Source organism: Neofelis nebulosa, chromosome 9, assembly GCF_028018385.1.
Source record: "Neofelis nebulosa isolate mNeoNeb1 chromosome 9, mNeoNeb1.pri, whole genome shotgun sequence".
In the NCBI taxonomy this organism is placed as follows: Eukaryota; Metazoa; Chordata; class Mammalia; order Carnivora; family Felidae; genus Neofelis; species Neofelis nebulosa.
In genome coordinates, this window is record NC_080790.1 from 58,076,926 (window position 1) to 58,104,697 (window position 27,772).

At 47.5% G+C, this 27,772-nt stretch overlaps 2 protein-coding genes across 4 annotated transcripts in view; one reads left to right on the top strand and one right to left on the bottom strand.

Moving 5' to 3' along the window:
* The window catches only part of RAB1A (RAB1A, member RAS oncogene family), a 30,477-nt gene extending 28,646 nt beyond the window's left edge, over positions 1–1,831 (top strand). Inside the window, exon 6 of the mRNA XM_058683907.1 lies at positions 17–1,831. Within this exon, the coding sequence (XP_058539890.1) occupies positions 17–214 (198 nt within the window). The 3' untranslated portion in view covers positions 215–1,831. The remainder of the gene's footprint in view (positions 1–16) is intronic.
* On the bottom strand, positions 1,673–27,772 carry CEP68 (centrosomal protein 68). Of its 3 annotated transcripts, XM_058683905.1 has the most exons (7): positions 27,646–27,772; positions 16,685–17,090; positions 13,541–15,064; positions 11,773–11,895; positions 9,266–9,362; positions 5,746–5,918; positions 1,673–4,845 (listed from the first exon to the last, which is right to left on the bottom strand). In XM_058683905.1, the coding sequence occupies exons 2-7, from the start codon at positions 17,045–17,047 to the stop codon at positions 4,822–4,824; spliced, it is 2,304 nt and encodes a 767-aa protein (XP_058539888.1). In that variant the 5' UTR covers positions 17,048–17,090; positions 27,646–27,772; the 3' UTR covers positions 1,673–4,821. The 3 variants fall into 3 exon arrangements, with proteins under 3 accessions (XP_058539888.1, XP_058539887.1, XP_058539889.1); XM_058683904.1 differs by having other exon boundaries at positions 1,673–5,918; XM_058683906.1 differs by lacking the exon at positions 16,685–17,090 and having other exon boundaries at positions 1,673–5,918; positions 27,646–27,759.

The window sequence follows — 27,772 nt, forward strand, 5'->3', positions numbered from 1 at the left end:
CTTACTATTCTCTTAGGAATTTGCGGATTCCCTTGGAATTCCATTTTTGGAAACCAGTGCTAAGAATGCAACGAATGTAGAACAGTCTTTCATGACGATGGCAGCTGAGATTAAAAAGCGAATGGGTCCTGGAGCAACAGCTGGTGGTGCAGAGAAGTCCAATGTTAAAATTCAGAGCACTCCGGTCAAGCAGTCAGGTGGAGGTTGCTGCTAAAATTTGCCTCCGCCCTTCTCTCACAGCAATGAATTTGCAATCTGAACCCAAGTGAAAAAAACAAAATTGCCTGAATTGTACTGTATGTAGCTGCACTACAACAGATTCTTACCGTCTCCACAAAGGTCAGAGATTGTAAATGGTCAATACTGACTTTTTTTTTATTCCCTTGACTCAAGACAGCTAACTTCATTTTCAGAACTGTTTTAAACCTTTGTGTGCTGGTTTATAAAATAATGTGTGTAATCCTTGTTGCTTTCCTGATACCAGACTGTTTCCCGTGGTTGGTTAGAATATATTTTGTTTTGATGTTTATATTGGCATGTTTAGATGTCAGGTTTAGTCTTCTGAAGATGAAGTTCAGCCATTTTGTATCAAACAGCACAACCAGTGTCTGTCACTTTCCATGCATAAAGTTTAGTGAGATGTTATATGTAAGATCTGATTTGCTAGTTTTTCCTTGTAGAGTTATAAACGGAAAGATTACACTATCTGATTAATAGTTTCTTCATACTCTGCATATAATTTGTGGCTGCAGAATATTGTAATTTGTTGCACACTATGTAACAAAACAACTGAAGATATGTTTAATAAATATTGTACTTATTGGAAGTAATATCAAACTGTATGGTGATAAGTATTGTTTTAATTCTTATGGTTAAAGGGAAATAGAGCCTTGCATTATACTCAAAACAGCCATTTGTGTGTGCAACCAGGGCACTGTAGACCTATCTTAGAGCAGCATCCAATATGCTTTTCAGATAATATATCCAGTAAATGACCTAGGGAGGCTTCTGTGCTGTATAGGGATTTAACCAGGCTTAGTGGTTCAGGGAGACTAAATTATATGGAAAACAAGTTTAGAATGTATGCTGTCTAGTCTCTTATCTCTGATCCTTCTCGAAAACCATTTGAAACGGCTTCATCGATCAACATTTTTGTTAATTCTTCTGCGGTAGAGGTGAAAAGCAGCACATTTTTCCTAACTGGCAAGTGATCAGACTAATGTTGTGTGCTGATACTGTCTCTTCAGTGCTCTGAGTCAGATGTCAACTATCTTATCCTCCACAACTGTATAATTTAGGTTGGAGGAGAGTTAAAGCATTAAAGTAGAAAGCAGGAAATTTACTATTGATTGCCCTAATTTTAGGAATCATATCCCTAAAAATTAACCAAGAACACAAATGCAGGGTGGGAATGATAAATGAAAACAATGTATTTATTTCAGTGGAATTTTGCACATGTGAAAAATTTTGTTAAAGAGCCTAAGGTTTGTTTTTATTGTGGGGAACAAAAATCTTTTGCTAACGATGGCATTTGAGGTGGTAAAGTCAGAGATGGTTTCCTTGGGTTGAAATAGCAGCCAAAACATTGTTAGGCGCTTGGGATGTGGCTGTTGGCAACACATTTTAAGGTGGGATCTTTAATCCAGTGATAAAATTTTAACTAAAAACAAGCCAAAAATGATAGGTTTCTTTATTTTCACTGAACAGGCAATTGAAATACATGGTACAAAAATAAGTGGTAAGATTATTGTAAAATGAAATGGACAGAATATTCAATTTAATTTTCCATCTGAGAATTTCACAATAAAATCATAGTTTACTTTGTATTATAGATGTGCTTGTTGGATCTATTCATCCTCGTATAAGGCAACTGAAAAATCCCTCAAGTTACCAACAGTTATGTGGGTGAAGTTGTGTTTTTTTTCGGAAGTTTGTTTTTTGCCTTACTGATACCGTATAGAGGGGGAAAGAATTCAGAAGCTATTTCCTAGAACAGATGAAAAATACAAATGTTAGTGTGATGCTGTGCGCTTCAGTTTATACAGCAGGCTGTTCCAACTGTCAGCTTACTGGTGAGCTAGCAAGAAACATTACATGAACTTATTTTAAGATGTAAGCATATTTACATACTTATTTAGGTCTGAAAATCTAGTGTTCTTTCCCCCACAGCAGTCAAGACTGGGCTTCCCGCAAGATGTCTCCGAGTACAAACGCTTCAAGTAATAATTTGTTCATTTAATAAGGGGAATTCCCACTTGTCATATTTTAATGTCAGTGGCTTCCATGAATTAGCTATGGGAATAAGGGAAGTGTTCTAAGCCTGATTGGTTGCAATCTCTGGGAAGTCCTTGCAGAACGATAGCCATTCTGGCCTGAGCAAAATGTCCCGTTCTTTGACTTGCGACTGAAATTGCCTTTAGCATGCATGCTGCCACTGCAGCATCTTTTAGGTCAGCCCTACTTTATGTCCCCAGTTAAGCTGAAAAACAGCCCTGTATTCATACTGTCTCCTATCTGCAGATGAGCCTAGCCACGGAGCTGCAACACGAACCCAGGGCTCGAAACCGCCAGTCCAGCTCTTAGTACTACCACTTGCCCGTGGACTTCAATTCTACTGATTTAAAGGGACTGCTAGGAAAGTTTACAACAGGTAACTATGGCTATGTCAGTGCAAGCTAACGCTGTCCTTCAGGCTCATGTGTACCAACTGCAGTCGGTGCAGTGGCCAGCCGGGCTCTCTGCGAGTCTGACCCCGCCACGTTTGCCCATGGAAATGCTGCTGGCAGCACCTTCCTGGGATGAAACGATTTCAACCTGAGTCTTCAAGGTGGTCTTAAACTGCTTATAAGCACTGCTAAAGACATAATTAACGGTTCTGTTGATACTCTTCAGTGGCATTCATAGCCAGGTCCCAAGTATCTTCAGTCACACCTTATTTCAAAGGAGATAAACAAAAGTATCTTAGATCCTATTTCTAAGTAATACTTTCCTGGGAAACGGGTTATTCCGAAATAAAATACTCTGAAAATTCCTGTCAGGTGAAGCTGGTAATTACTAGGCTGGATGGGAACAGAATGGCATACTCCGCATTCAGTTGCTGTATCGTTGGCCAGTCTGTTTCTGTAGGGTTGTCATCTTAGGTTTTTTGGTGAACCTAATAGAAACTGTCTCTCATATACTAGCAAATAAGTGGGTTTAATGCCTCAGGGCTATCCCGTAACACTCAGTAGAAAGGCACGTACCAATTTTAGCCACAAAGAGAAGAGAAAATAGATCAATTCAAGAACAGAGGCCATTAGGGGCACCTGGTTTGGCTCAGTTCATGAGATCAAGGCCCACGTCCGGCTCTGACGGTGCAGAGCTTGCTTGGGATTCTCTCTCTGCACCTCCCCCGCACATATACTCGGTCCTTCTCTCAAAAATAAACAAACATTAAAAAGTAAAAGAACAAAGGCCATTAGACATATCTGTCATTCCTAAGGAAATTTTACATATAGAATTATTTGCTCTGGAGGGGTTTTATCTTAAATCTCACTATGGAACCAAGATTAAAGGCCTGAATTTCTTTTAAAGAAGGTAATTTTGTATTAAATGTTCTGTTCTGAGGAGTATCAGAAATCTCGTGAGAATAATTGTTCTAATGTCACCTTTAGATTTAAAATGATCTGTGCATTTTTTATAAACATAAGCTCTTCCTTTCTTAAAAGAACCCTCCTCAAATGAGAATCTGGAAGGAGTTTGAAGAAAGATGTCTAAGTGCAAAAAATCCTTTCCATAAGTCCTAGCCCACCGTAACGCTACAGATACGGGGGGGGGGGGGGGGGGGGGGGACAGACATGCTTTCTTCCGTGTTCATTCATGGCACAAGAGAAATGTTTTAAAGGTTGTTTTTTGTTTTGTTTTGATTTTTTGCAGAATTGGTTACCAGCAATAGCTGATCGTTTTGCTTTAAAAAGCTTTACAATTGATGCTTTAAATGGTTGATCCATAGATTTCTTTTTTTCCCTATCAAGTTACAGATCATGCAACCAAACATTTCCCTTTTTTCCTTCCCTACTGACTGCACGCCCTTTTCTTCCCTGATCTCGGACTGCTCTTCCAAGACAGAGTAGAAATGCGTGGATAGATGCATCCTCCTAGAGGTGCCCTTTAGGTGTGGATAATCAGGTCCATAGTCTTGCAAAGCTCAGTAGCAGTTCCCTATGTCTGACACGTTTTCCTTTAAGATCTTAGGCAGGCAGACGGAGCATTACTAGGCCCCTAAGATAACTTAAAAGGTGTCCTAACAACCCAAAATAATTTGAGAACTATTGATTTGGAGACTTAGTCTCTTCTAAAATCTTCAAGGGGGATTTATAAACCTAAGCTTAAGTTTATGAAAAGACTCAAGTTCCTGGCCAACCATTCAGTTTTTTCAGTCTCCTGGGTCTTCTGGTATGCCTGAGAATTCCACGTATTTGGTACCTTCTCTCTCAAACGAACCTTCTTTAAATGACCTTTATAGCAGGTAGACTATTTTAGGAGCTCTGCTCTTTTTAGCTGGATTGAAGGGGATGAAAGGCCTGTAAGCCTTATTAGCATTATTTTATCAAAAACTGCAAAGCCACATGCTTTTGTTGAGAAGCACCAAAAGGAAAACCTTAGTTTGGAAGGATTCATTTTAAATAAAGATAGGAACTCAATAGCCCTTACTTCAGGGAAGAGAAAGGCATTTTAAACTAGTTACATTAGAGTTAAGTTCCCCCTGTGATTTCAGCGTTATAAATGCCTCTTACAAGGGCTTCCTGAAAGCTTCCCACCAGCCAGGTTTTAGCCGACAGATTACATCTCTGCCTTAGAAGATGCCTGAAAGAGAAAGAGAAACATTTTTACAGGCAGAATGCAGCAGAGGAAGAAAGGACACCCGCAGGCACTGTGTTCATTTTAGAACTACAGTGACTGTTGCTCAGATTTCCTTGATGCAAGTACAGGGCCTCCCTGTCCCAAGTGGACACACTTGGATTTTATCCTTTACTTTCACCGTGAAGTCTTACCTAGAAGGTCTGTGAGTGACGCACCACATTTTGGTTGCAGGAGAGGAAGTTTCAGGGAAAGCAGGTTGGGCAGTGGCGGCCCCACACTGGGCACGAACCCCCTCTGCTCTCAGCTCCCTTTCCCTATCATTCCCTGTTGGACTTTCCCAAAGATGAAAAGAAAGTTGTACTGTTAAGTCTCCAAGGCACGTTACCCCACCTATCCCCTAGCCCTTTTTAGAAGGGAGTTTGCAGAGATCATTGTTGGGAAGGGAGGGGTGAGGATTTATCAGTAAGTTGCTTGAAGATGGGCCAGAAGAGCCTCCAGAACAGGCAGCCTGAGAATGGCCCTCTACTGGAGACGCACACATATAAAAAAGTAGGCACAGAGGTGTTCTGCCACTGTTGTCTTTGAGGGGTTGGAGGTGAAGGGACTGCCACGGAAGTGCGAGCCTGGGGCACCCTAGTCCTTAGTGGGCAGTGGGGATGAAACGGAGTTAATGGAAAGCACCTCAGTGAGCCAGCTTCCCACAGGAAGACCCCCAACCTTCTTCCTGGCAATGGCAGCATCTCCCTTTTTCAGCATCTGGGTCTTCTAGCATCTCATTGTTTCAGTCACTCTTGGTTCAACAGTCTTCCAAGAGACAGCCAACCTTTAGAGCAGGAGCTCTGTACCCTCACCTGGCACTGGGGTCCAGTGGACACGTTTTCTTCTCTCGGGTTGCCTACTCACCAGACTAATCCCCTTCACGTCGGTGCTCCTGTGCGCCACTGGCGTGTTGTCAGGGATGAGGGTGCAGCCGGCCAGCATGTCCAGGGAAGCTAAGATGGCATCATACAGGCGATCTGCATGGCTCTCCAGCTCACTGGGCTGCTTCGAGATCCTCCCGAGGACATCCTTTAACACTAACAAATGAGGTTCAAAGCATTTAGGCCAAAAAAAACAAAAAACAAAAAACCCCAACACCCAACATGTGTGTTTTGGAAGAATCATATATAAGGGTGCAGTGTTTTACACAAAACAGGAACGTGGCAATAGTTTCAGGATGTCCACTCTTTTTAACGGTGACTCTCTAGGGACTGGTGTTTGTTGTGCTGGAGAATCTGTGTTGTGAACTTATGATTAAAGCGGAGCAAAGAATCTCACTGGCTTCACCCTGGATTTACGTAATTCACCAAAAGGCACAGAAACAGGGTGCTCTGGTGACTGGTTATCATCATCTGACCTTTAGAGTTAAGACACAGGGCACACCCAGGCCCTACGGAGCAGGAGGCTTAAATGAGACGAAACAATATGCCAAGATTAGGACACTGGGCCCCGCTGCCAGGTTCCTAACAGCTTCTACTGGCTGGGGAACTGTTACTTGGCATGTATGCAGCTAGTCTGGGAACGTATTTGGGAATGCTTGTGAACCTTTTATGGGCCCTAAGCGAACAGACTTCAAAAGAAAATTACCTGAAAGCAGGCTAAGTAAGACAAGAGGTTAGTAAGGCCAAGATTTCCTCCTACAGGCCAAGTGTTCATTTGCGGAAGGGATAGGCTAGGTTCAGAGTGCATCACACACAGCAGGCTTGTTTTTCTCTGAGAAACCTTATTTCCTTTGTGAAACACAAAGGCTGCTTTAGCTTCCTGAGCCTTTATCAGCTGTGTTAACACTCTCTCTGGTTTCCTGCTACAGCTGCAACATCTGCCAGCAGCGGAAGGGAAAGGGGAAGCTGCGTATCTGCAGGGGATGCTGGCAGACGGGTGGCAGGAGAAGGGACATAGGCTCGCTGTGCCGAGATCAGGCCCCCGGGGGAAGCCACATGAGTGCCGTGTCATCTGGGCGGAGTGCCGTCCTGGCGAGGCCCGGCAGAGGAGTGCGGCCAGGGTGCACGGTACAGCTCGTCTATAAGAGCGACTGGGCTGGATTTTCCCCTCCAGACCTTTGCTCAGTCCTCCTGTGTGTTTGTCAGAATTCGGGGACCTTTATTTTTTTTTTTCTAAACATTTATTTTAGGATGTTAGAGTATTTGGTTGGGGCCAAGTAAAAGGAAAGCTGGGAGTAAGAATGAAGTAATCTTTCCCAGTAAGACTTTCCTGTTTTAATTGAACACATACACACAGGAGCCTGAATCGTCACTGCTAAGGAGTGTGGGCTCCAGAAAGGACTGGCGACACGGGCACCCAAGCACTGAGCCTAAGCGCAGCGAAAAGCCAGCTGCCCACAGGGAGGCCTCGGCAGGAGGCTGAGATGGGACATTTCGGAGGGGGAGTTAGTTTGGTTCTTGTCCCTACAGTTGCACTGGTGATTGCAGAAGGAAGCAGGCCGTGAAACTGGGTAGGAGTGCTTGTGCCCAGGCTCTACGGACTCTGGAGGTGCGCCCCACAGAGAGCTAAGCAGTCCTGCACATAGCTGGAGAAACCCTGTGCACGTCTAGGAGAACTTGTGATGTTCACACGACACCAAAGTTCCTCATTAGTCCAAGCCAAGGACGGGAGGGGCAGTGTGTCAGTCTTAAAGAGCCTGCGCATGTATCTGAAAATCACAGAAACCCCAAATGCCTTATTTTGGCAGTAAAATACCTTTAGACTCCTTTTGAGACAAGGGCAAAGTGAAATGTTATTACAGATTAAGCACCGAGAACTATTACTGGATTGGTTTTTAAATGAAGGTCAAAGAACCTGTAGTTTTTTAAGAGGCCCACTGTTCCATGCGGCCTCTGGGAGAGTTTCCTGGTATGGAGGGCTTTCCCTTCCTGCTCAGGCCCCTGCACTTCCAGACACAGCAGCGGGGGAGTCGGCAGAAAGGGGTTTGAGCCAGGCTGCCACTCCTTGTGTGGTCTCAGGCAAATTCACAACTCCGAGGTGAGAGTAAGAAGAGTACCTATCTCACGAGGCTGGGATTAAATGGGAAAAAAAAAATTGGTACATTAACTACTTCACAGTGCCTGGCACACGGTGTTCAGCACGATGCTGATGTAACTACATGCAGCAGAGGAGGCTGACGTACTGAATTCTGCCCCGGTAAAACCCAAAAAACCCTAGTGCAAGAGCCAAAACAAAGGCCTCCTGAGGGCAGGGGATTGCCAAGGGCTCACATAATTCACACTGGATAATCCCCGCTAGAAATCCTTCAGTAGTTCCCTGTCCCATTGAAACCCTTCTGCCTGTTCACAGCTTTCAACCCTGGTCATTTTTCTCCCCAGGGGAAGAAATGTCTGGAGATATTTTGGGTTGTCACAACTGGAGAGGAGGTGCTACTGGTATATAATGGCCGAAGGCCAGGGATGTTGCCAAACATCGCAACACACAGGACAACCCTCCTCACAAAGAAAGTATCATGTGGCCCAAGATGTTGATAATGCCCAGGTCGAGAAACCGCCCTATACCGCCTGCCTAACACGCACCCACCGCTGCTGGTCAGGACAGTGCCACCTCACTGCCTCTCGAGCCCGAGGGCCCCACCCAGCTTTGACAATGTGGTCTGTTCCCGGGATAAACCACACCTCACTCCAAAACTGAGGCATAATGTACATGGGCTCTTTTAGCTCTTGGTTGTTTAGTCTTCTAGGAAATGAGGGGCTGCTTTGGCGATCCATCAGTTCTCTGCTTTAAAGCTAGCATTCTCCACCTCATCCTCCCCCTCCCATCTGCCCTCAGCAAGGGCAAGGCCGACTGTAAATCCTTGCACCCTGCAGGCTTAGGCATACTCTTAATGTCTGTGACCTCACATTTTCCTAAGTGGGGAGCCCATCCTACAGAATGAACTTGAGCTTACTTGGTATACCACTATCCACCTGTCCCTCTCTCTCATCAATTCACTTCTTCCCTTAGTCTGCTCCCTTAGAACAGAGTGGCTGCTCTCAGATGCTGAAACAAGTCTCCTTCAAGGCAGAACACAAAGCAGATAACCAGAGAGGGGTCCAGCCTGTGCTGGGATAGGAACGGAACCCCTGAGGGCTCCCTACTGTGTATATCCTAACAGAGAACCAAAGACCGCTGGATTAAAACCAGCACTCCTGTGCAGGTCACTACCACGAAAAGGTAAAAGTGTGTCACTCTTGCAGGCTCCAGGCCTTCTACTCAACTTACCTTTCTGACCGTGACTGGTTCCCCCTGTGGCCGTGGGGCAACGAAAGTGGGAGGGCCGCAGCCACAGGAATCTATGGCAGTTGGGGGGAGGGGGGTCTTTACCAGTGACAGTGTGGCTCCCTGGACCTGTTGCTGAGGGATGGAGCGCGGGCTCAATTCAAATCTTCAAGCATCTCACCTGGGGTGTTATCCAACAGGCACTGAAGAAGAATCTCCCCTTTCTGTAAGACACTCTCAGTCAGGGACTGGTGTTCATCTATATCTTTCTTAAATTGCTTAAAGCATATGAGAAAATAAAGAAAAAAAGCTTCGTTACTATTGTTCTATAAAACTTACTCAAAATGATCCTCTGCAAAGGTAGTTCTATTCCCCTCTCACCTGGAGGACAAACCCACTCGATCTTCAGAATTCCCCAAGTAAACAGTACATTAGTTTAACTCTCCCTTCTTTGATTCTTTGAACCCAAAATAAATACAGAGTCAATCTTTTCTTTTGTTTACAGTCTGACAAAAGAGTTTTCTTTTCCCTGGCAGAGCCTGGTTCATGAACAGCTTGGGGGGCAGGGGTTCTTTTTGTTATACCTCACTGGGTTTTCTTTAAACTCACAACTCACTATGGGATTCTCAAAACACAATATCTTCTATTCTAACGGACCTGGGAAGTGAGAGCCACGTAAGAGGTGCCTCGACCCATTTCTTCCCGGAACGTCCTACTCTGTGCAGACCTTGGGGAAGGCATCAGGGAAGCTGTGAGTCTCCCAAGTAGCTGACTTTTTTTCTCCTCATGGGTACCAAGCCTTATTATAGTCGACTTTTGATGTTCCTTTAACGCTAAGACGTGTAAAGTCAAATCCATGACAACCTTTAGTACAGGGTACAGAACTTGGTGATTCACATTCTCAAGTTATCATTTTACTCTTGGATTTAACCATATTCTTTAGTTTTCTTTTGCCCTAATACCTATGCTGATTATTTTATTCTTTAGTATTCTCTAGTTTATATGCTGCCATAAACCTACCGTGTTAAGACAGAGAGTGAGACAGAGTCACAGTAACAACATGTGGACACACACACACTTGTTTGTATGAGCTATCTAAGCGGGGGGGGGGGGGGGGGGTCAAGGCAGCTCATACATATTCATGAGTCCTGCACCATTCTGTGTGGGGAAGGGGCCGACAGAGCTGTCGTGCTTTATGACACAGCTGTGTGGTGACACAAGAGGGACAGTCTTCACTGACTTGTGAGGGTTAACTCCCAGCTCAAATCTCAGTTCTACCCACAAAACAAGACAGCTGCTCTAGCCAGCCTGGAAGGTGAGGCAGAGAAGGACAGTGAGGGATACAATGGAGGGAATGGACTTGTTCTACTTGGCACTTGCTCTGACGGGGATGGGGCCGAGGCACTCTGGAGAGACCACCCAGATAATTCTGAGGGCAACTTCCAGGCAGTTTCCTCTCCCCACAGCGGTACTGCCCCTGGACCCCCAAGGGGTGAGCCCTGCTCAGCTACACAAGCACACTCAGGAGCTGCGCGCAGAGGGCGCTGTCACACTCAGCCTTCTCCTCCTCCCTCCAGCACACTCTGGGCAAGGAACTCAGGGCCACCTCTCTCCACACAGCAGGAAGTAGCACTCCCACTAAGGCAGGACAGCTGGCCACCCAGTCGAGGCCCCTCCCTAAATTTTACTCGGCTCCAAGCTGGAACACCAAAGGCCTATCCTCCCTCCCGCCAGGATGTGCCGGGGGCTGGGTTGGTGCTACTCTGGCTGAGGCAAGGGTCAATAACATCTTCCTCTGAAGGCACTTGATTAGGTTACAGAAATTCAAAGAACTGTCTCAGAAAACCCTTTCGAGACTAGCATCAGGCTCAGACCACAATTCCTAACTACTTCTGCTCCTTCAGAAGAGGTTAAAAATGCTTGGCCAACCAGACAGTGCTACGGGCCTCTGGGTAGTTCAGTCAAGGTTAATGTTATACTTTGCATAACTGTATAATTTATCCTCCAATTCAGAACACTTCTGAGAATGAAGGGGGAACCTGTTGATAATTATTCTAGAACAGGCACAAACTATCATTCCAGATACACCTGATCTAAAGTCAAATGAACCAGAACACACAGAGACGTTAAAAATAACAGAACCTTAATGAAAAAGAGGCAAAAAACCCCCAAAACCAAAAAACCCCAAAACAAAACACACAGAAGCAAATTCCAGTCAGTGCTTTCCAAAAGAACTTTCTGTGATGATGGAAATGTTCTATCTGCATTGCTCAATATGGTAGTCACTAGACAAATGTGATGCCCAGACACTTGTGGTTGTATCTAGTGTAACAGAAATAGGAATCTTTAATTCTCCTTCATCTGAAGAGCCACATGTGACTGGTGACTCCGTAACTAGTGCAGATCTATACTTAATCCCTGAGACATTTGGAAAATTACATTACAAATCATCCCTAAGGATATCAGACAGAGGATGAATAGATTTTCTCCAAACTCTTCTTGGCCTGGGAGAGAACTACATTTTGCAGTTTTTCAACAAAAAGAATTTGGAAAGGACCTCTGATTAGATTTCAGGTAGAACAGTCAATTGTGCCGTAACATACCGAGTATCAGTTATTTGAGCTTTTACTTTGTAATCAAGTACTTAGCCACCACTCTGGTGGCTAAGAAGCCAGGACCACGTATTACCCGGTAAAGCTGCAGAGAAGACTTGAGACCTGTAAGATTGGACTTGGATGGAATCAGGTGGTCGGTAACATCTGCTATGTTATACAGCCAGCGGATCAGCTCTTCCAGCTGACAGCAGAATGTCTGTAGGCAAATAAAAGAACACATGGTGTTACTGACCAAACTGCTATTTACATTTGCAATCCAAGGGATTCTAGGAGAAAGACTGCACTTTGCTGGAGCATTCCCTCACTTGAGGGGTCACTCCCCTCCCTCCCCCCAACCTGTTCCCACCTGGACTCCAGACCTCTGCCAGCGCAATATGAAGAGCCCCACCTTGGCTGTCTCCCCTCAGCCTTCGTGACAGCAAAAATGACAGGCTGAGAAAAGCCTGCTCTGCATGTGAGAAGAGAGCAGCTAAGGGGAGGGGCCATGGACAGGGAAAGGCCCAAAAGCATGCCAACCATGGAAACCAATTCTCGAGTGAGCACCAGTGCTAACTTTGTTAACTGTCCCTGAGGAAAACAGAAGATAAATGACTATAATCGCGACTAACTTGAACCTACGGCAGGAAACCAAGTGAATTACAACTGCTCATCCCTGTTCTGTTCCCACAATGCCCAGGGCACCTGGCTCCTAGACTCCTGCTGGCCACTCACCCTAGGGAGGCTATGAGCCAAGCACTTTGCCTTGCAGTATTTCAGTCTTTTATCACAAAAGAGGCACATGCTAACATTTGTCCTACCTGCTTCACGGGACAAATGGAAACATCTGCATTGGCTCATTGGTTCAAGGTTTTCCAGCCACCTGTGCTGCTGTGTGTGTGCAGTGTCCATGCGCTCACCCAGGACACAAGGCCGTATGTGGGACTCTCCATGTGCAGAGAGCCACATACCTGAACGTCCTAGTGTCAGGGACTATACAAAGCCCTCAACAAGAATTATTTCACGTAGGGGCGCCTGGATGGCTCAGTCGGTTAAGCATCCGACTTCAGCTCAGGTCCTGATCTTGCAGTTCGTGAGCTCGAGCCCTGCATGGGGCTCTGTGCTGACAGCTCAGAGCCTGGAGCCTGCTTGGGATTCTGTCTCCCTCTCTCTCTGCCCCTCCCCACTCGCACTCTGTGTCTCTAAAATAAACATTAAAAAAAAAAAAAGTTTCATTGTAATCCATACAACATCCCTGAGAGGCAAGGCTCCACATTTTACAAATGAGCAAACTCAAAAGACTAAGCTGAAATTACAAATATGGCAGTGTTATGATTGAAATTCAGATCTGCCTGATGCTGATGACCTCATTCCACAGGGTATTAATTCTATCTCCAGAGAGTCATGAGTCCACAAGAGGTTTGGTGATCAAAATGTCTTAGGAAACAGTACATGAAGTGACTCTAACTCCGAAGTGCCACCACTTTATCAAACTGAAGCTCTGAGGAGTCCTGCAGTCAAGAAAGTCATTTACCATTGTTTAGTTCAGACAATCGAGCCCGGACCTTTTTCGTGCAGAATACCTCTTAATCCTCAAGGTCAAGAGCTCTAGGAAGCAGCCAGGAGTAATGGTTAAACTTAGGCTCCAGCCCTTAGGTGGGCAAGTTACCTACCCCTTCAAGGCCTTTCTCCCAACTGTGAAATACAACAATAGTCCTTATCGGGCAGAGGTGTGAGAATCAAGTAAAAACTAAGGCACAGCACAGTGCCTGGCACATGTAAGTGCTCAAGGTCACTAAATTTGATTCCCCGTGCACTGGCAGAAGAGCTCCCTCTAGGCAAAGCCTCTTGAATGTGGAGTTTACCTTCACACACTGCACGAGTGATTCTTTTCCGGGCTCTCCTTTCCCAGGAGGCTGCCCTGCAGCATCTAGGTCTAAGAACGCATGCCGATCCCACACAGCTGGCAAAGAAGAGTGTGCTCTCAGGGGTCCAGAGGAGACTCCCAGGGCCTGGCTGTTCCCCAGACCGCCTTCCCCTGCAGAGCCCCTTGCATGGATGAAGGAGCAGAGCAAACGGTGGTTCTGGCCCTCAGGGCCCCTGGACCCTCTTAGGGCAGCCTCAGAAGGAAGCTGGCTTTGGCTAGAGTCCGACGGGAGGGAAGCTAGCCCATCGCTGTCTGACACGTCGAGGGAGGTCTGCCCTTCGGCAGCCCCCGTGGGCAGGGTTACCAAGGTGGGGATGGAACCTAGATGTGAAACTAAACTAGAAACCTGCGTCAGCCGAGCGGGCAGGGCGAGATACTCGTCATCACTTTCCACCTCCTCTTCTGGTTTCCATCCAGATTCTGTGCAGGCAGGGTGCCAGATACCCTGGCTGGCTCCCTTCTCTCTCTCTGTCCTGGGCAAGGGCCACCCTCTCTCCCATGTCCTCCGCTGGGGAGAGCCCGCCTCAGGGTGCTTGCCCATGGGTAGCCAGTCCTTCGCACCCCTCGGGGCTGGCTCTCTGCTCTCCCAAGGAGCATCCCTACCGCCCGGGGCTCTGGGGGTAGATGTGAGCTGGTTACAAGACGCCAACCCCACACTGCCCTGCTTCTGGGGTATGCCAGAGGACCACCGCCTAAGGCTTGGCTCTCCGGGCCTAGAGAATGGCAGGGCAGAGGCCTCTGCTGATGGGCAATTCTGGGAGCCATTAGTGGGTGACTTCAGGGTGCTCGCGGGGGAAACAGAAAAGCTATCCAGGTCTACACCTGAGTCCTGCAGCACAGGGTCAGCCAGCACGTGGCTGTCAAGGTGCTTTGGGAGGTGAGGCTTGGGCCTGAGTGGGTAAGTATAGTCCAGCAGGTCTTCGTACTCTTTATTCGGGTTCCAGAGTGGGGAGTGGCGGTCGGGGGAAGGAGGTAAGGAGTCTGGAAGCACACAGGCCCAGTACTCGGCCTGGAAGGAGAGGCGCCTCCTGCCCAGCCCAGGAGCATCAACCCCAGAGGACGCAGGCTGTGGTGACCACTGGAGCCGTGGCCCTGACCCCACAGAGGGGGCTGAGTGGGGCATGGCCAGCTCCAGGGAGGATGAGACCTTGGCAATGGAGCAACTCTGAGGTTCCACCTTCTCCTGGTGACCCTGGAGACTGCTGCCCGGGGAGGAGGCAGAGACGCTGCGGCTGGAGAACTGAGGAACAGCCGTCCCTTGGCTCACCACAGACCTCCATCTTGTCGGGAAAGGGAAACCTGAGCTGTGAGGCTGCTGGCTGAGGTCCAGCACCCGTGGCGACTCAACTGGGGACGGGTCATCTTCGGTATCAGCATCATGTCCTGAGCAGAGACCTGTGGCTCTGGGAACAGTAAGAGTCTGAGGTAGCTCCTCTGAGGCAGAAAGCCTGGTCTCCTCCATCTGTAACGACAGAGGGAAGAAAAAGCAGTCAAGTAAAAGCAAGCAAACCAAATTTCGTTCTTAAAGGACAACTTTGGAATGTTCCTTGGGGGCCTAGACGATATTCAGGAAAGGTCTTGAAATTAGAGTCTGCTATCCGATGCAAGAACCGGACAGTGTGCGGCTAGTTTCTGGCACGGAAACTCTGCGTGCTCTGGGAAGCAGACTGCCCTCCCCAAACCGATCCCACCCTCTGGCCTCCATGCAAGCAGAGAGCAGGTGCAACTCCGACAGCTCTGTCGTGCTACGGAGCCCGCCACCTAACTTCTGAGAAGCGCATCCCGGGCAAAAGAAACCTCTGACTGTGTGAAGGAAACACATCCAAACCAACGGGCAGGGATCCACCAGGCCACACCCTGCTCCGCTCACACCTGCGGGAACTGAACGCTGGCAAAGCGAGTCACGCGTTTCAGCCTCTTCCCTCTGAGTTTTTAATCTGCTCAGTGAAGAACCTGCCCCAGGGGAGGCGGGATAGCACACCGGTTAAAGGCGTGGGCTTTGGAACCAGACAGACTCGATGCCAACCCCTAACTTCCACCTTCCAGATGTATGACTTTGGGCTTCACTTCCCTCATCTGTAAAACGGGGATGGTAACGGTACCACTTCCTCAGCACACGAGGATGAAAGGAGCTCACATGTGAAAAGCACAGGGTAAGAGCTCAACAAACAACAGGTACTACAACAAGCAGCCCATTTTTAGTAAGCTCACAAAATAGCCCATTTCTATGTTTGCTTATGTGCTTCCTGCCTCACTGAATCTCTCACGGGTGCCCTGAACTTCCCACCACCCCTGGTTCCCAGGCAGATGGGTCCAGTTTCTGTTTTCTCCCAGACAGGCATACTCAGAGCATCCTCACAGGACAGAACTGCATGGGGGCAGTATTCAGCAGCCGAGGCCAGAGTGATACTAATGAGATCAAAGCCATTCTGTGGAAGGCCTTGGCAAGCAGAACATAATAGGATGCCAGAGCCGGAAGGGACAGATCATTCAGGTCACCTTCCCAAGGCCCTCACCTTTCTGAGGGCCTGAAAGACTTGGTGATACGTCTGAGGTCACAGAGTCAAGGAGGACTCCTTGATCCATGTGACTCGTACTAGGCAAGGCTTCCCTGCAGTCAGGGAGGTGCAAGAAATTCTTCCCCAAGGATGGTGCCACCTACTACGGGGGCTCCAAGCCTCTGCCAGGTTCCTTGGGTCCCAGGGGATCCAGTCTCGGAGCCCACAGCCCTGGACCCAAGTCTCCTCAGGGCTCCCCCTGAAGACTTCAGATCACCAAGTCAGAAACAAGACACGGCCCCGTGGTCTAGCCCTCTGGGCAACAGATCTTGGCCATAGCATCCCCAGTCTTCACAAGGTCACCAGTCACACTTTTGAGGAACAGGAGACACTGTGGACAGAGTCCCCAGGGCCCAACTCTCCAGGTGAGCCTGTAAATCAGAAATCATCACACCCAGACTCCCTTAAGTCCCCACCTTGTACAGAAGCTGGGAAAGCAGGTAAGAGGGTGAGAAGAATGCTAGAACATACTGCCAAATGACCACATTAGTTAAATCTAAAGTCCCATTTGCCTTATCACCTACCTGGCTTTCCACAGAGTGCAAAAGGTCTCCAGTCCCCGGGCCAGCAGAAGGAAGCAGGCAACCAAGAGCAGGCTTAGATCTACCAGCTACTGGCTCCCTTCTGGTGTTGTTGGCCTGTGGCTGGTAGGCTCCAGAGGGGCTGGGGCCAGCCCTGTCACAGCAAGCAGGGGCAGGTAGCCTCTCTGTTCCCCACACCGGGGATGCAAGCCCTCCCTCAGCTTCCAGGTGTGGTGGCTGCTCCTGCTCCCTGCTCGTGAGCCCTGGGGTGTCCATTTCCTGCTCCCTGCAGCTCCACTGCCCATAGGACAGGGCCTTGGTGTCTGCGGGGGCCTCCACCTCCGCCTTTTCTTCTCCCAAAGCCATTGAGATGTCACTAGGTCAGTGTTCCCCTGAGGCCTTCAGCTCTCTACAAAATGGGAAAGAAAAAAAAAAGATGTATTTTCTGCATCTGTGTCCAGGAAACCTTGCTTTTTAATGATTAAGACAGACATTTGCACAGTGAAGGAAACCACCAACAAAAAGAAAAGGTAACCTACTGAATGGGAGAAGATATTTGCAAATCGTGTATCCTATAAGGGTTTAATATCCAAATATATAAAGAACTCATACAGCTCAATACCAAAAAACCAAATAATGTGATTTAAAAAATGGGTAGAGGACCTGAATAGACATTTTTCCAAAAAAGACACAGATGGTAAATGGACTCATGAAAAGATGCTCAACATCACTAATCAGAGAAATGCACAGCAAAACCACCATGACAGGGCCGCCTGGGTGGCTCAGTCAATTAAGCATCTGGCTTGATTTCGGCTCAGGTCATGATCTCATGGTTCCTGAGATGGAGCCCCCTGTTGGGCTCTGCATGGACACCAAGGAGCCTGCTAGGGATCCTCTCTCTCCTTCTCAAAATAAACAAACAAAACATTTAAAAAAAAACAAAAACAACCATGACACATCACCTCACACCAGTCAGAACAGCTAGAACAAAAAGGACAAGAAATAACAAGTGTTGGCAACAAGGTGAAGAAAAGCGAACCCTTGTGCAGTGTATGTAAATTATTGAAACTGGGGCAGCCACTGGGGAAAACAGTATGGAGGCTCCTCAAAAAACTAAAAATAGAAGTACTAGATGACCCAGTTATTCCACTTCTGGATATTTACTGAGGAAAACTGAAAACATTAATTTGAAAAGATGCATGCACCCCCATGTTTATTGCAGCATTACACGGAAACAACTTAAGTGTCCATCCATAGTGAATGGACAGAGAAGATATGGTGCATACATACAATGGAATATTACCAAGAATATTCAGCCATAAACAAAGAATGAGACTGTGCCATTTATGACAACATGGATGGACCTAGAGGGTATTATGCTAAGTGAAATAACTCAGAGAAAGACAAATACCATATGTTTTCATTTATATGTGGAGTCTGAAAAACAAAACAACAACAAAAAGAAACAGACTCATAAATATAGAGAACTAGTGGCGGCCAGAGAGGCGGCGGGTGGGGTTGATGGGTGAAATAGATAAAGGGGATTAAGAAGTACAAACTTCCAGTGATAAAGTAAGTAAGTCATAGGGATGAAAAGCACAGCATAGGGAATATAGTCTATAATATTGTAATATAATCTATATACTGAAATAATGTTGTATGGTGACCATACTTATCCACTTATCGTGGTAAGCATTTTGTTAAGTATACAATTGTTGAATCACTATGTTGTATACCTAAAACTAATATGTCAACTATATTTCATTAAAAAAAAAAATTAAGGACAACCTCTTTCCTCCCTCCCTCTCTCCCTGTTTTGGCCAAAGAAAAGAAAGAACACATGGTGTCTATTTCCTCTGAAGAGAACACAGGTCTGGCTTTTCCTTGGCCCCAGAGCCTTCCAAAGGGGATGCAGGAGCAAACCATTTTGTCCTCTGCTTTTATATGGCCTGTACCAGCCCCAGCACTAGGTGCCCAGGAGGGTCAATACAGGTCCAAATCAGAGACCAGGCTTAAATCCACATTTTCGTCCCCGTCCCTTTGGCCTAGTGCCACTGGGGTAAGGGGCCCGGCCTGGGCCCTCCCTGGGCCAGCCCCACGACAGTTCTTTTGCTGCAATACTCCCATCAGCAGGCAGCTCTGGCCTGGCTCTGACCGCTCTGCCGTAGGGAACAGCAAGTCAGGGCAGGCTCGGGCCTTGGCTGAGCCCAGGGTCTTCATACAGTGCCTGCTTTTGCCTGGCAGAGGAGGCAGGACCCTCTCTCAAAGCACAGAAACCACATCCCAGGTGGTGGAGCAGGTAGCGATTTATTCCTGCCAGAGAGAGAGCAAGCAGCAGCTCTTCTCCCACTAGCTCGGATTATGATTAACTCGCACTGAGGGAAATCCAGGTGGGTGACAGTGGTAATGGCCACAAAGCATGCATGCATATGACAGTGAGAGCCCTGGGACGGCTGGCGGGCAGGCAGGTGAGGGACAACCTGGGCGAGCACTCACGGAGGGAAGACGGAACAATCTGGGAGCTGAATGTGAAATAGGCCTGTTCCAGTAAGAGCTTCAGGGATTACAGACAGAGACTAGCTCCCTTCAGCCTAACAGTATACGCAACAACTGCCCCTGGGGGCACCGGTGGACGGGGCCAGGCCAAAAAGCTGGAAGGAGGGAACGACTCCCAGAAGATTTGGAAGGGGAACAAGGGAAGCAAAAGTGCCCAGGATTTTGGCGGTCACCTGGAATGCACTGGGCGAACCTCAAAGCTAGAACCTGGACAAAAATAGCCTTGTTTCCTCAGAGACCAGGAGAAGCAGTGATAGCAAGAGGAGGTGCCAGGAGGAGCGGGGAAGGCAGAGGCTGAAGACTGGGGCTCATCCTGCTCAGCTTGCACACCGGGGAAACCAGGCGGGGCACAGTTATGTCTTCAGAACACCCCGCCTGGTACTGGAAAAGGGTCCTACTCTGCTTGCCTGGGCACACGAGGCTCCAGACCCATTCGGAGGTGACTCTAAAGCAGAGCACACAATTCACATTGACTCTCTTCTCACAACCGCTGCATGGGGCAGAACAATTTTTTTGACAGGTAATCTGTGGATGAAATATAAAATGCACTGCAGATATAAGTCTCCTTCTGTCCTTGTCCCCATTCCTCACTGTAACAAGCTCCTGCATGATGCAGGGCATTAAGACAGTGCCTGGCACACGGAGTGTGCTGTGGGTCAGCTGGTGCCAACAGTGTCATGGGAGGAGTGTAGGGCACAGAATCAGTGTTAACAAGTCACCTTACAGGCAACAAAGAAGTCCAACAGAGAGAGAAAAAGCAGCCAATTTCTCATATAACTCAAGCAAAATATTTACTACTAGATACTCCCATAAAAACAGGTAAACAGTCTCATTAATTCTGTACATAGGTCTCTCACTGAGCTCTTGATGTACATGCAAACACAACAATCTATTTCACCCTTCTCCCTCTTTACATAAAAGTAGCACTGTACAGGACACCCTGTTCAGAACGCTTTCTTTCCTTTTTTCCCTCTAAACACACACACACACACACACACACAGTATCTTGGACATCTGTTCTCAACAATACCCAGAGAGCTTCCTCTTTCTTTTACATCACTGCCCAGTACCATAGTCCACCACTGCCCAGTACCATAGTCCAGACAGTGTCACTGTCCCTTTATCTGTGAATACTGGGATTATTTCCAATCTTTCCTTATTACAACCCATGCTTCAACGAACAACTGACCAAACAGAACCATCAAGGGCACACATCTCTTGCATGCATGCTAGCACGTGCACAGCAGAAACATCCAGAAGAAAAGCTGCTGAGGCAAAGGGTACCTGCACATACCTCAGCATACGTTACCAAGTGGCCCTCTAAAGCATGGCATCAGTTTATACCCCAACCAGCAGCATGCCAGAGTGAGTTTCCCACGGGAGGCAGGTCCTCTTATCTTCCCTCACAGAGGGGGAGACCAAGGCTCAGAGAGATTTAAATCCAGGACTGTGTGACTCCAGAACCCAAGCTCTTTCTGAACCATCAAAGGCAACAAGTTACAAAGCAGAAAAGTACATGAAGGAGGGAAGAGAATGACAGGACAAAGAGATGAGTGACCAAGTCCTGCTGCAACATGTTCATGGAGCCACATCCTCACCTTGTGGCTAGTTAAAAAACTACACATGAAGCTGTTGACAGGCAAATTCTGTTTTCACAACTAGAGAAATACGTGGAGACCATGAACTGGGAAAATCTAACCTGTAGCCCCCAACTTCTACTGTTGCTCCATTCCTAGAAACTCTCTCAATGGCTAGAGTCAGGCCTGATGGGTGGCTAATTCTCCCTCCACTAAAAGGGTGTGGTCTTGCAACGAGGGCTGAAATAAGATGATGCTGGGGCAAAAAAAGGGTGCAAATGATCGGTCTTTGTTTTGATGATGTAGTTTTAATTTGTCCTGTCTGGACCTCATTATTCAAAAAGAAGCTATCCATTTATTCTGGGGGGTTGGGAGTGGCGAGCTAGAATTATAAGCTACTTAGAAGACACCCTAGGTAACTTTCAAGTGTACAGACAAACCTGAACTAGGTTAACACTGTCGCCAGAGGCCCTTGAGCAACCAGGTAAGATGGTCTGAGACTGAATGATTTTCATGGAAACAGTACTTCATAAAAGGCAGGTTTATTTCCTCAGTCTGGATAAACAGTCTTTTCCTAATCTTATTTATTAATCTGCCTACCAAATCATGCTCTCCCCTTGGCTCCACAAGTTATGAGGAGACAGATACATGTGAAAGAAAAGATTTCAAAGTCTGTAAGAGTGCATTTCAAGTTGTATATAAGATGCTATAGAATACAAAAGTAGAAGTCAACCGGGATAGAAATAATCAGGGAAAACTGAAAGTGATGACTGTTGGAAGCAAAGGCATTTTTAAAACATCAAACATGATGAAGTGGCCTAGAAAATGCACAAGTTTTAGATTTCTGAGCCTCAACTCCATCCACGCTTGCCAGGTGGGCAGCTGTAATACTGCATGAAGGTCCGGCCCTCCTTTCTATAGCTTCATTACACATCATTTCTTCTAACTTTCTGGGGTGAGGACGGAGGTAGGGCTTCCACTTAGACACTTCCAATGAGAAGCAGCTTAACTCCTTTTCAAAGCACCCATTTCAAAGACCATTTCAAAATGGTCTGCTCTGGACCATGAATATGACTTGTGGTGTTGAACCAACACTGTCTCCCAGGTCAACAGCTTTACAAAACCTACTACTTACTCTGTGGGGGGCCTCCTTGCTCAGAGATAACGTATCTTACAGAGTTCCTGCGAGCTAGCCCGCCTCCTCCCTACCAGGGAAGAACCACAATGTCGGAATGAGTGCCTGGAGCCCTCGGAGCATAGACAACGAACAATGAATTCAACCCTCCATCTGAAAAATCTGTACGTCCCAGAACTGCCCTGTCCTTGGCCAAACCAAAAGACAAACCACATAAGCTTCAGGATAGTGTAGCAACCACCTGGACTCTATTAAAATTCTTCATTAGTCTCCGGCAGAGGCCATATGACCTACCAGATATATATAATTAGGAGTGATGTAGGCTTGGCATCCGCTTGCCCTACAGTAAAAATACGCTCATACGTCACGTATGTGGCAACGCTGACTCCGTAAGCTTGGACATCTGACCCTTCTCGTGCAGCCCTGTCACAGCTGCCAGGCCTTCCTCCCACTCACTCCCATCCAGGATGGACAAAGGAGGGCTGGGAATTAGGGGGAGGGATGATGCCCCTCTCTTAACTAAACCATTCTGAGAGAGGAATGGTCAACCAGGGATCAATCCTCCTCCGATCAAAAAAGGACTACCTGCCAAAAAAAAAAAAAAAAAGAGTATCTCCAGGACTCATTAAATCACAACCTCCCTCTGAGATAATCTGATTTATACCAACTTTGCCAGGGAAGCTGTGTACAGGCAAGGCCCATCTCTGTACCCAAGCACACAGCCAGCCACCTGTACCAGCCACGCAGACTACGTATTACTTGACGGAGCAAGCCCTACCAGTTTAGGGGCCAAAGGCTTCAAACTCCTTGTGTTTTCACAGGAGGCCACAGGTATAGGTGGCAAATGCCATGCACACATTTCGGCAGAATCTGGCCAGAGAACCAGACAAAGAGGCTCTTAGTGCTATTGCTCTTTCCCTAAAAACATAAAACTGCCCACAAGGAACAGGGGAGGGGGCAGGGTAGGATCCAACATCGTCAGGTTGCTGGAAAGCTTCTGGGGGAACTAATTTATGAGAGAAAGAACTTTAAGGCAGAAGCCAATCCAGGCGTGGGAAGCACCATGTTGGGGGTAAATATATATGTGGGGGAGGCCAACAAAAGGGGCAGTCGCAAGAGGCCAGGGCCTGCCTCAGAGCGGGGTGGGTGCCAGGAATGCTGTGGCTTTGAGCCACAGGTTTGAGACTGGGAGGTCAACAGCCAAGAGCAACCGCCATTCTACCTGCTCCTTCCCTGGCTGCTGAAGACCCCAAGTCCCTTAGTCCTCCACACCGACCCTGTCTTTCCCTGTGGGGCAGGTCACCCTGAGCGCTGCATCCACCTCCTTTGAAGGTTCAAGCCAAGTGAAAAGGGAGAAGAGGTTCAAAGCTACGGAAGGTAAACGTGTTTCCCGTGGCTTGGTAATGGGCTGATGCCATCCTCAGGATGCTCGGGCACCAGCAGCCCCTTTCTTTTTCCTCCTAGGGCGACTTCCCTCTGTTCTGCTTAGAGTTAGAGACAGTCCTCCAGGGCCTGAGGAGGAGCCACTGGCTCCCTCTAAATCAATTTGGTGGGAGGGCTGTGGCCAGGGTGCTCCCCTCACTTTCTCACTCGCTCACTCACAGGCTGACTGGGACCACCAGATAGCCGTGCAGCAAGGCCAGTCTTCTAACTCATCAAGCAGGTCTTCAGAAGGCCTCAAAAGAGATGCAATTACCACACCTACAAGGAGCTTGGCTGAGCTCCCAGCCTCCTGTCCACTGGAACGCAAGCTCTCTGGCCTCCTCCGCAAACTGTCCCCATCCAACAAAACTCAAACTACAAGGATGTGGAGGACTCAACATGTTAACAACCGTATCCTCTATTCCCACCATAGAGCAGGCAGAAAACCAGCTTTCCTGTAACAAAAATCTCTCCTGCTGTCTGAGGAAGCTGGCCCTGGCATACAGGGTTGCAGCTCCAGAGGCCACTGCTTTTACTGTCCTGGGCATTTTCTGTGAGGTAGTCAGGTCACATGTATGAAGACTGATAACAATGTCACTCACTGTACCAAAGGATCCTCTTTTGGAGAAACCACTGGAGAATTCTCTGGTCTCAGTAACAAAAACAACTGTTTCACTGAACAGCCAGTTTGTTTTCACTTCATAGGTATTGGCAAAACTGATAAAATTTTCCTCTTTGCATTGACTACTAGGAAGCTCAGGGCCAAATCTGCAATCCTCCTCAAGCAAAAAGCTTAGGACAGAAAGGCACTCACCTTTTATACTATTCTCACCCCTGACTTCCCTCCTACTTTTCTTCCAACCTATCTGCCTCAATTACTTTTATTGAAAAATCTTGTTATACTGAAAGTACCTTGGAATGATTTCTCAAATCATTTTTTGGAACAAAATATAACAACTGTTAAAAACGGGCGCCTGGGTGGCTCAATCGATTGGGCATCCTCCAACTCTTGATTTTGGCTCAGGTCATGATCTCACAGTTGTGAGTTAGAGCTCAGGCTCCACACCGAGTGTGGAGCTTGCTTGAGATTCTTTGTCTCCCTCTGCCTCCTCCCCCACTTGCATGCTCTAAAATAAAAATAAATAAAGTTAAAAATTAAAATAGAATTGTTAAAAATAGAATAACATAATAGGAAAAAAAAAAGATCATAAATCCAAACCCATAAGGAAACATAATCTGTTTTTAGCAATACTTCTAAAAACCAAATGCAAGTACTTATGTTAGTACCTTTCTACAAAGTGTGGTCTACAGACGAGCAGTATGTGCATCACCTCAGAGCTTGTTGGGAATGTAGATGTTAAAGTTCCACCCCAGAGTCTTGGAATCAGAATTTGCATTTGAGCAAGATCTCAAGCGATTAGTAATGTTTCAGGAGCACCAGGTTAATCAGTAAGCCTGTTTCAGCAGGCTGGAAAGGAACCACTACAGTGGCTTTGTAACCATTCACTGAGTGCTTCTCTTTTTTTTTTTAAAAGGCTTTATTTTTAAGTAATCTCTACACCAAATGTGGGGCTCGAATTTACAACCCCAAGATGGAGAGTTGCATGCTCTACTGACTGAGCCAACGAGGTGCCCCAGTGATTGCCTATCTTATGCCAGGTACACTTGGGAAGGAAATTTATGATCCATGTCCTTAAAGTCTTTGCAATAGGACACTAGAAAAAGTTCACATCTGTGGCAGGTTTTTAATATAATAGCTAATTATAAGTACGTTACAGCTGGAAAGGCATATCCAGAAAGAACCGTATTCCCTAGAAAAGATTCAAGATTCATTATGCCTACATTAAAAACAGAATCAGAGACCAGAATTCTCCTGTGATAGTTACAAGTGAAAAAGAGACAGCATTTGTCTTGATGACTCCAAATAATTTAAGAGAAATCAACACAGTTCAAGGGGACCTCCAGCTGAAAGGAAATGTACAACTTGGCCTGCTTCCTGCCCCCAGAAAGTGGTACAGGAAAACCTGGAAGTGAGGCAATAGCCCCTAGGGGTTGTATCTGCCACCTCTAGGTCTGGCAAACAGGTCTAAAGCCAATGAGAAGGCTTCTTCCACTTTTCACAGTGTTTGTGAACAACTTCAAAGACAGGAGACAGTTTCTTCATGTGAACAAAGTTCTAAGAAAAGAAGTCACCCCAAGTCCATCTCCACAAGCTCTGCCATTCTGGCTGAAGCAATCATCCTGAAGATTTCCTGTTAGCCACAACAGGCCCCATCTGTTTTACTCCTCTGCTCTTACAGGACCATTCTGGGTATCAGACCACATTAAGAGTATATCAGCTCCTACTGCAGTACTTGGCCAAGTTATTATCTGGCACTTCATCAATCTGTAGTGGGTGGTAAGGCTCTAAATGAATAATAGTCTCCGATGGAATACTTATGCTATGGGGGGAAAATCACGAAAAGGCTTAAGCACTTTTTAAAATCAAGCCACAGATAAGGACTAAAAGGCAGAGAGACCCTGAAGGGTCAAGTACTATATAGATACTTAATACTAGTAAATCTATTGAAGTATCTGTTTATTTTTATCCTAACAACTGCTAACTGCTCCTGAACGTTTTCTTTGAGCCATGCACTATGCTAAGCACTTTATACCTTTTTTTTTTTTTTTTTTTTGTACTATTTTTTGAGAGAGAGGGAAGAGCATGGGAACCCCGGGAGGGGCAGAGGGAAAGAGAGAATATTAAGCAGACTCCACACTCACTGTGGAGCCCTAGGCACAGCTCGACCAAGGGCCCTGGGATCATGACCTGGGCTGAAACCAAGAGTTGGACGCTCAACCAACTGAGCCACCCAGGCACCCCTATGTCAATATCTTATTTAATCCTCAGAACCCATGGAGCGGGTACTATTATAACTCCTATCTTACAGATAAGGAAGCTGAGGCACAGAGAAGTTAAATAATGTATCCAGAGTTAGTAACTTGGCAGATAAAGCCTGATTTGACTTAAGAGAGCCAGAAGTCAACAGCTTCCCTAACCAGTAATAATAACTGGTCCAACAAATTAAAGGAATGAAAATTTTTGCTTTGCCAACTTTTGGCTACACTGCTGTTTTTCTGTTTTCTTTTGGCTTCATCCACTGAGTGCCTTCTCTGTTCCAAGCACTGTGCGAGGAGCTGAGGAAACCACACAACTTGACGCTTGTAAAAAAAGAGGCAATAGAAGGTAGCCTAAAGGAACAAGAGATTATTAGCTGTGGGGTGGGGAAGAGCTTTAAAAGCTTTTCAGAAGAGGTGAAACGGAGTTCTTTGCTCTTTTCAGTACTGAGTGGTCTAGCATTGACCCAGGTGATGGAGGCAACAGGATGAGAAGTGGTGACCTGTACTTCTTTTAACCAAACCCTAGGCAGACTGATCTAGTACATTTTGCCTGGCATTTTAACAACATCCTTCCCACCCTAGATCTGGGAGCTGTTAGGGTATTTATGAATCCAGCGTATCGTGCAGGCCCCACTCCCCACCCCCCGAGGAATTCCCAGTGAGGTCCAATCTGCTCCCGCACTGGCAGGTTTCCGCTGATTTTTATTACAAACAATACACCGAACCCAACCAAATAATTACAAAGGGCCTGAGCATGTGCCTCCAGGCTGCTGAGAACACTTCTAGTGATGACAGCCGAAAAGGGTGGCCTTTCTAGGCAAAAAAGCAAGACATTTTGCGCTTTCCCCTCGGCAGCCGGGGGCTGCTGCATTCACGGCACGAAGAAAGCATCATTCGTCTCCATCTTTCTCGTGGGAAGGGCCGTGAGCTAGTGACAGAGGGTCTCGGCGTTAGCCCCGACCGGAGCAGCGCGAGCCCCTTACTCCCTGGGCCCCGGCGAGCGCACAGGGTAAACAGCACACGCCCGGGAGAGGCCGCGAGGGAAAGTGAATTCGCCCGGGGCCAACGAGGCGCGCAGCTGCTCGGACCGGAGGATACATGGACACGCGCGCCCCCTCGGCTCGGCCTCACCGAGCTCAGGCTTTTCCAACCCGGGCCTCCTGCCGCCGCGCCCCGCACCCGCCGGGCCGCCTGCAAGATGGAGGCGAAGGCAAGAGGCGCCCCTGCCCCCTGCCCCCCCCCCCCCCAGGGAGCCTTTGTGCCCTTCCCGGCGGGGTACTCGGGGCCCGGCGACGCGCCCAGCCCGGCCTCGCAGACCTGGAGCGACCGCTGGGCAGAGGGTCCGGGCGGGCGGGAGCTGCAGAACCCCGACCCCCGTGCGGGAAGCTGCCTACCTTTCCTCAAGCGCTTCGGACTCCCTGACCGGGCCTGCGGCGCCAGCAACACGACGCTGCGGCCCCGACGCGGGGGTCCCAGGTGGAGACCGAGGCCCTCACGCCCGAGCCCGCTACGCCCGGGGCG

Excerpts from the sequence above, each read along its gene's own strand:
- CEP68 (XM_058683904.1), bottom strand. The coding sequence starts at position 17,047 with ATGGCTTTGGGAGAAGAAAAGGCGGAGGTGGAGGCCCCCGCAGACACC. Across the intron at positions 11,896-13,540 it reads CACTCGTGCAGTGTGTGAAG|ACATTCTGCTGTCAGCTGGA; the intron begins GTAAACTCCACA and ends ATTTGCCTACAG. Across the intron at positions 9,363-11,772 it reads CTTCTCTGCAGCTTTACCGG|CAATTTAAGAAAGATATAGA; the intron begins GTAATACGTGGT and ends ATATGCTTTAAG.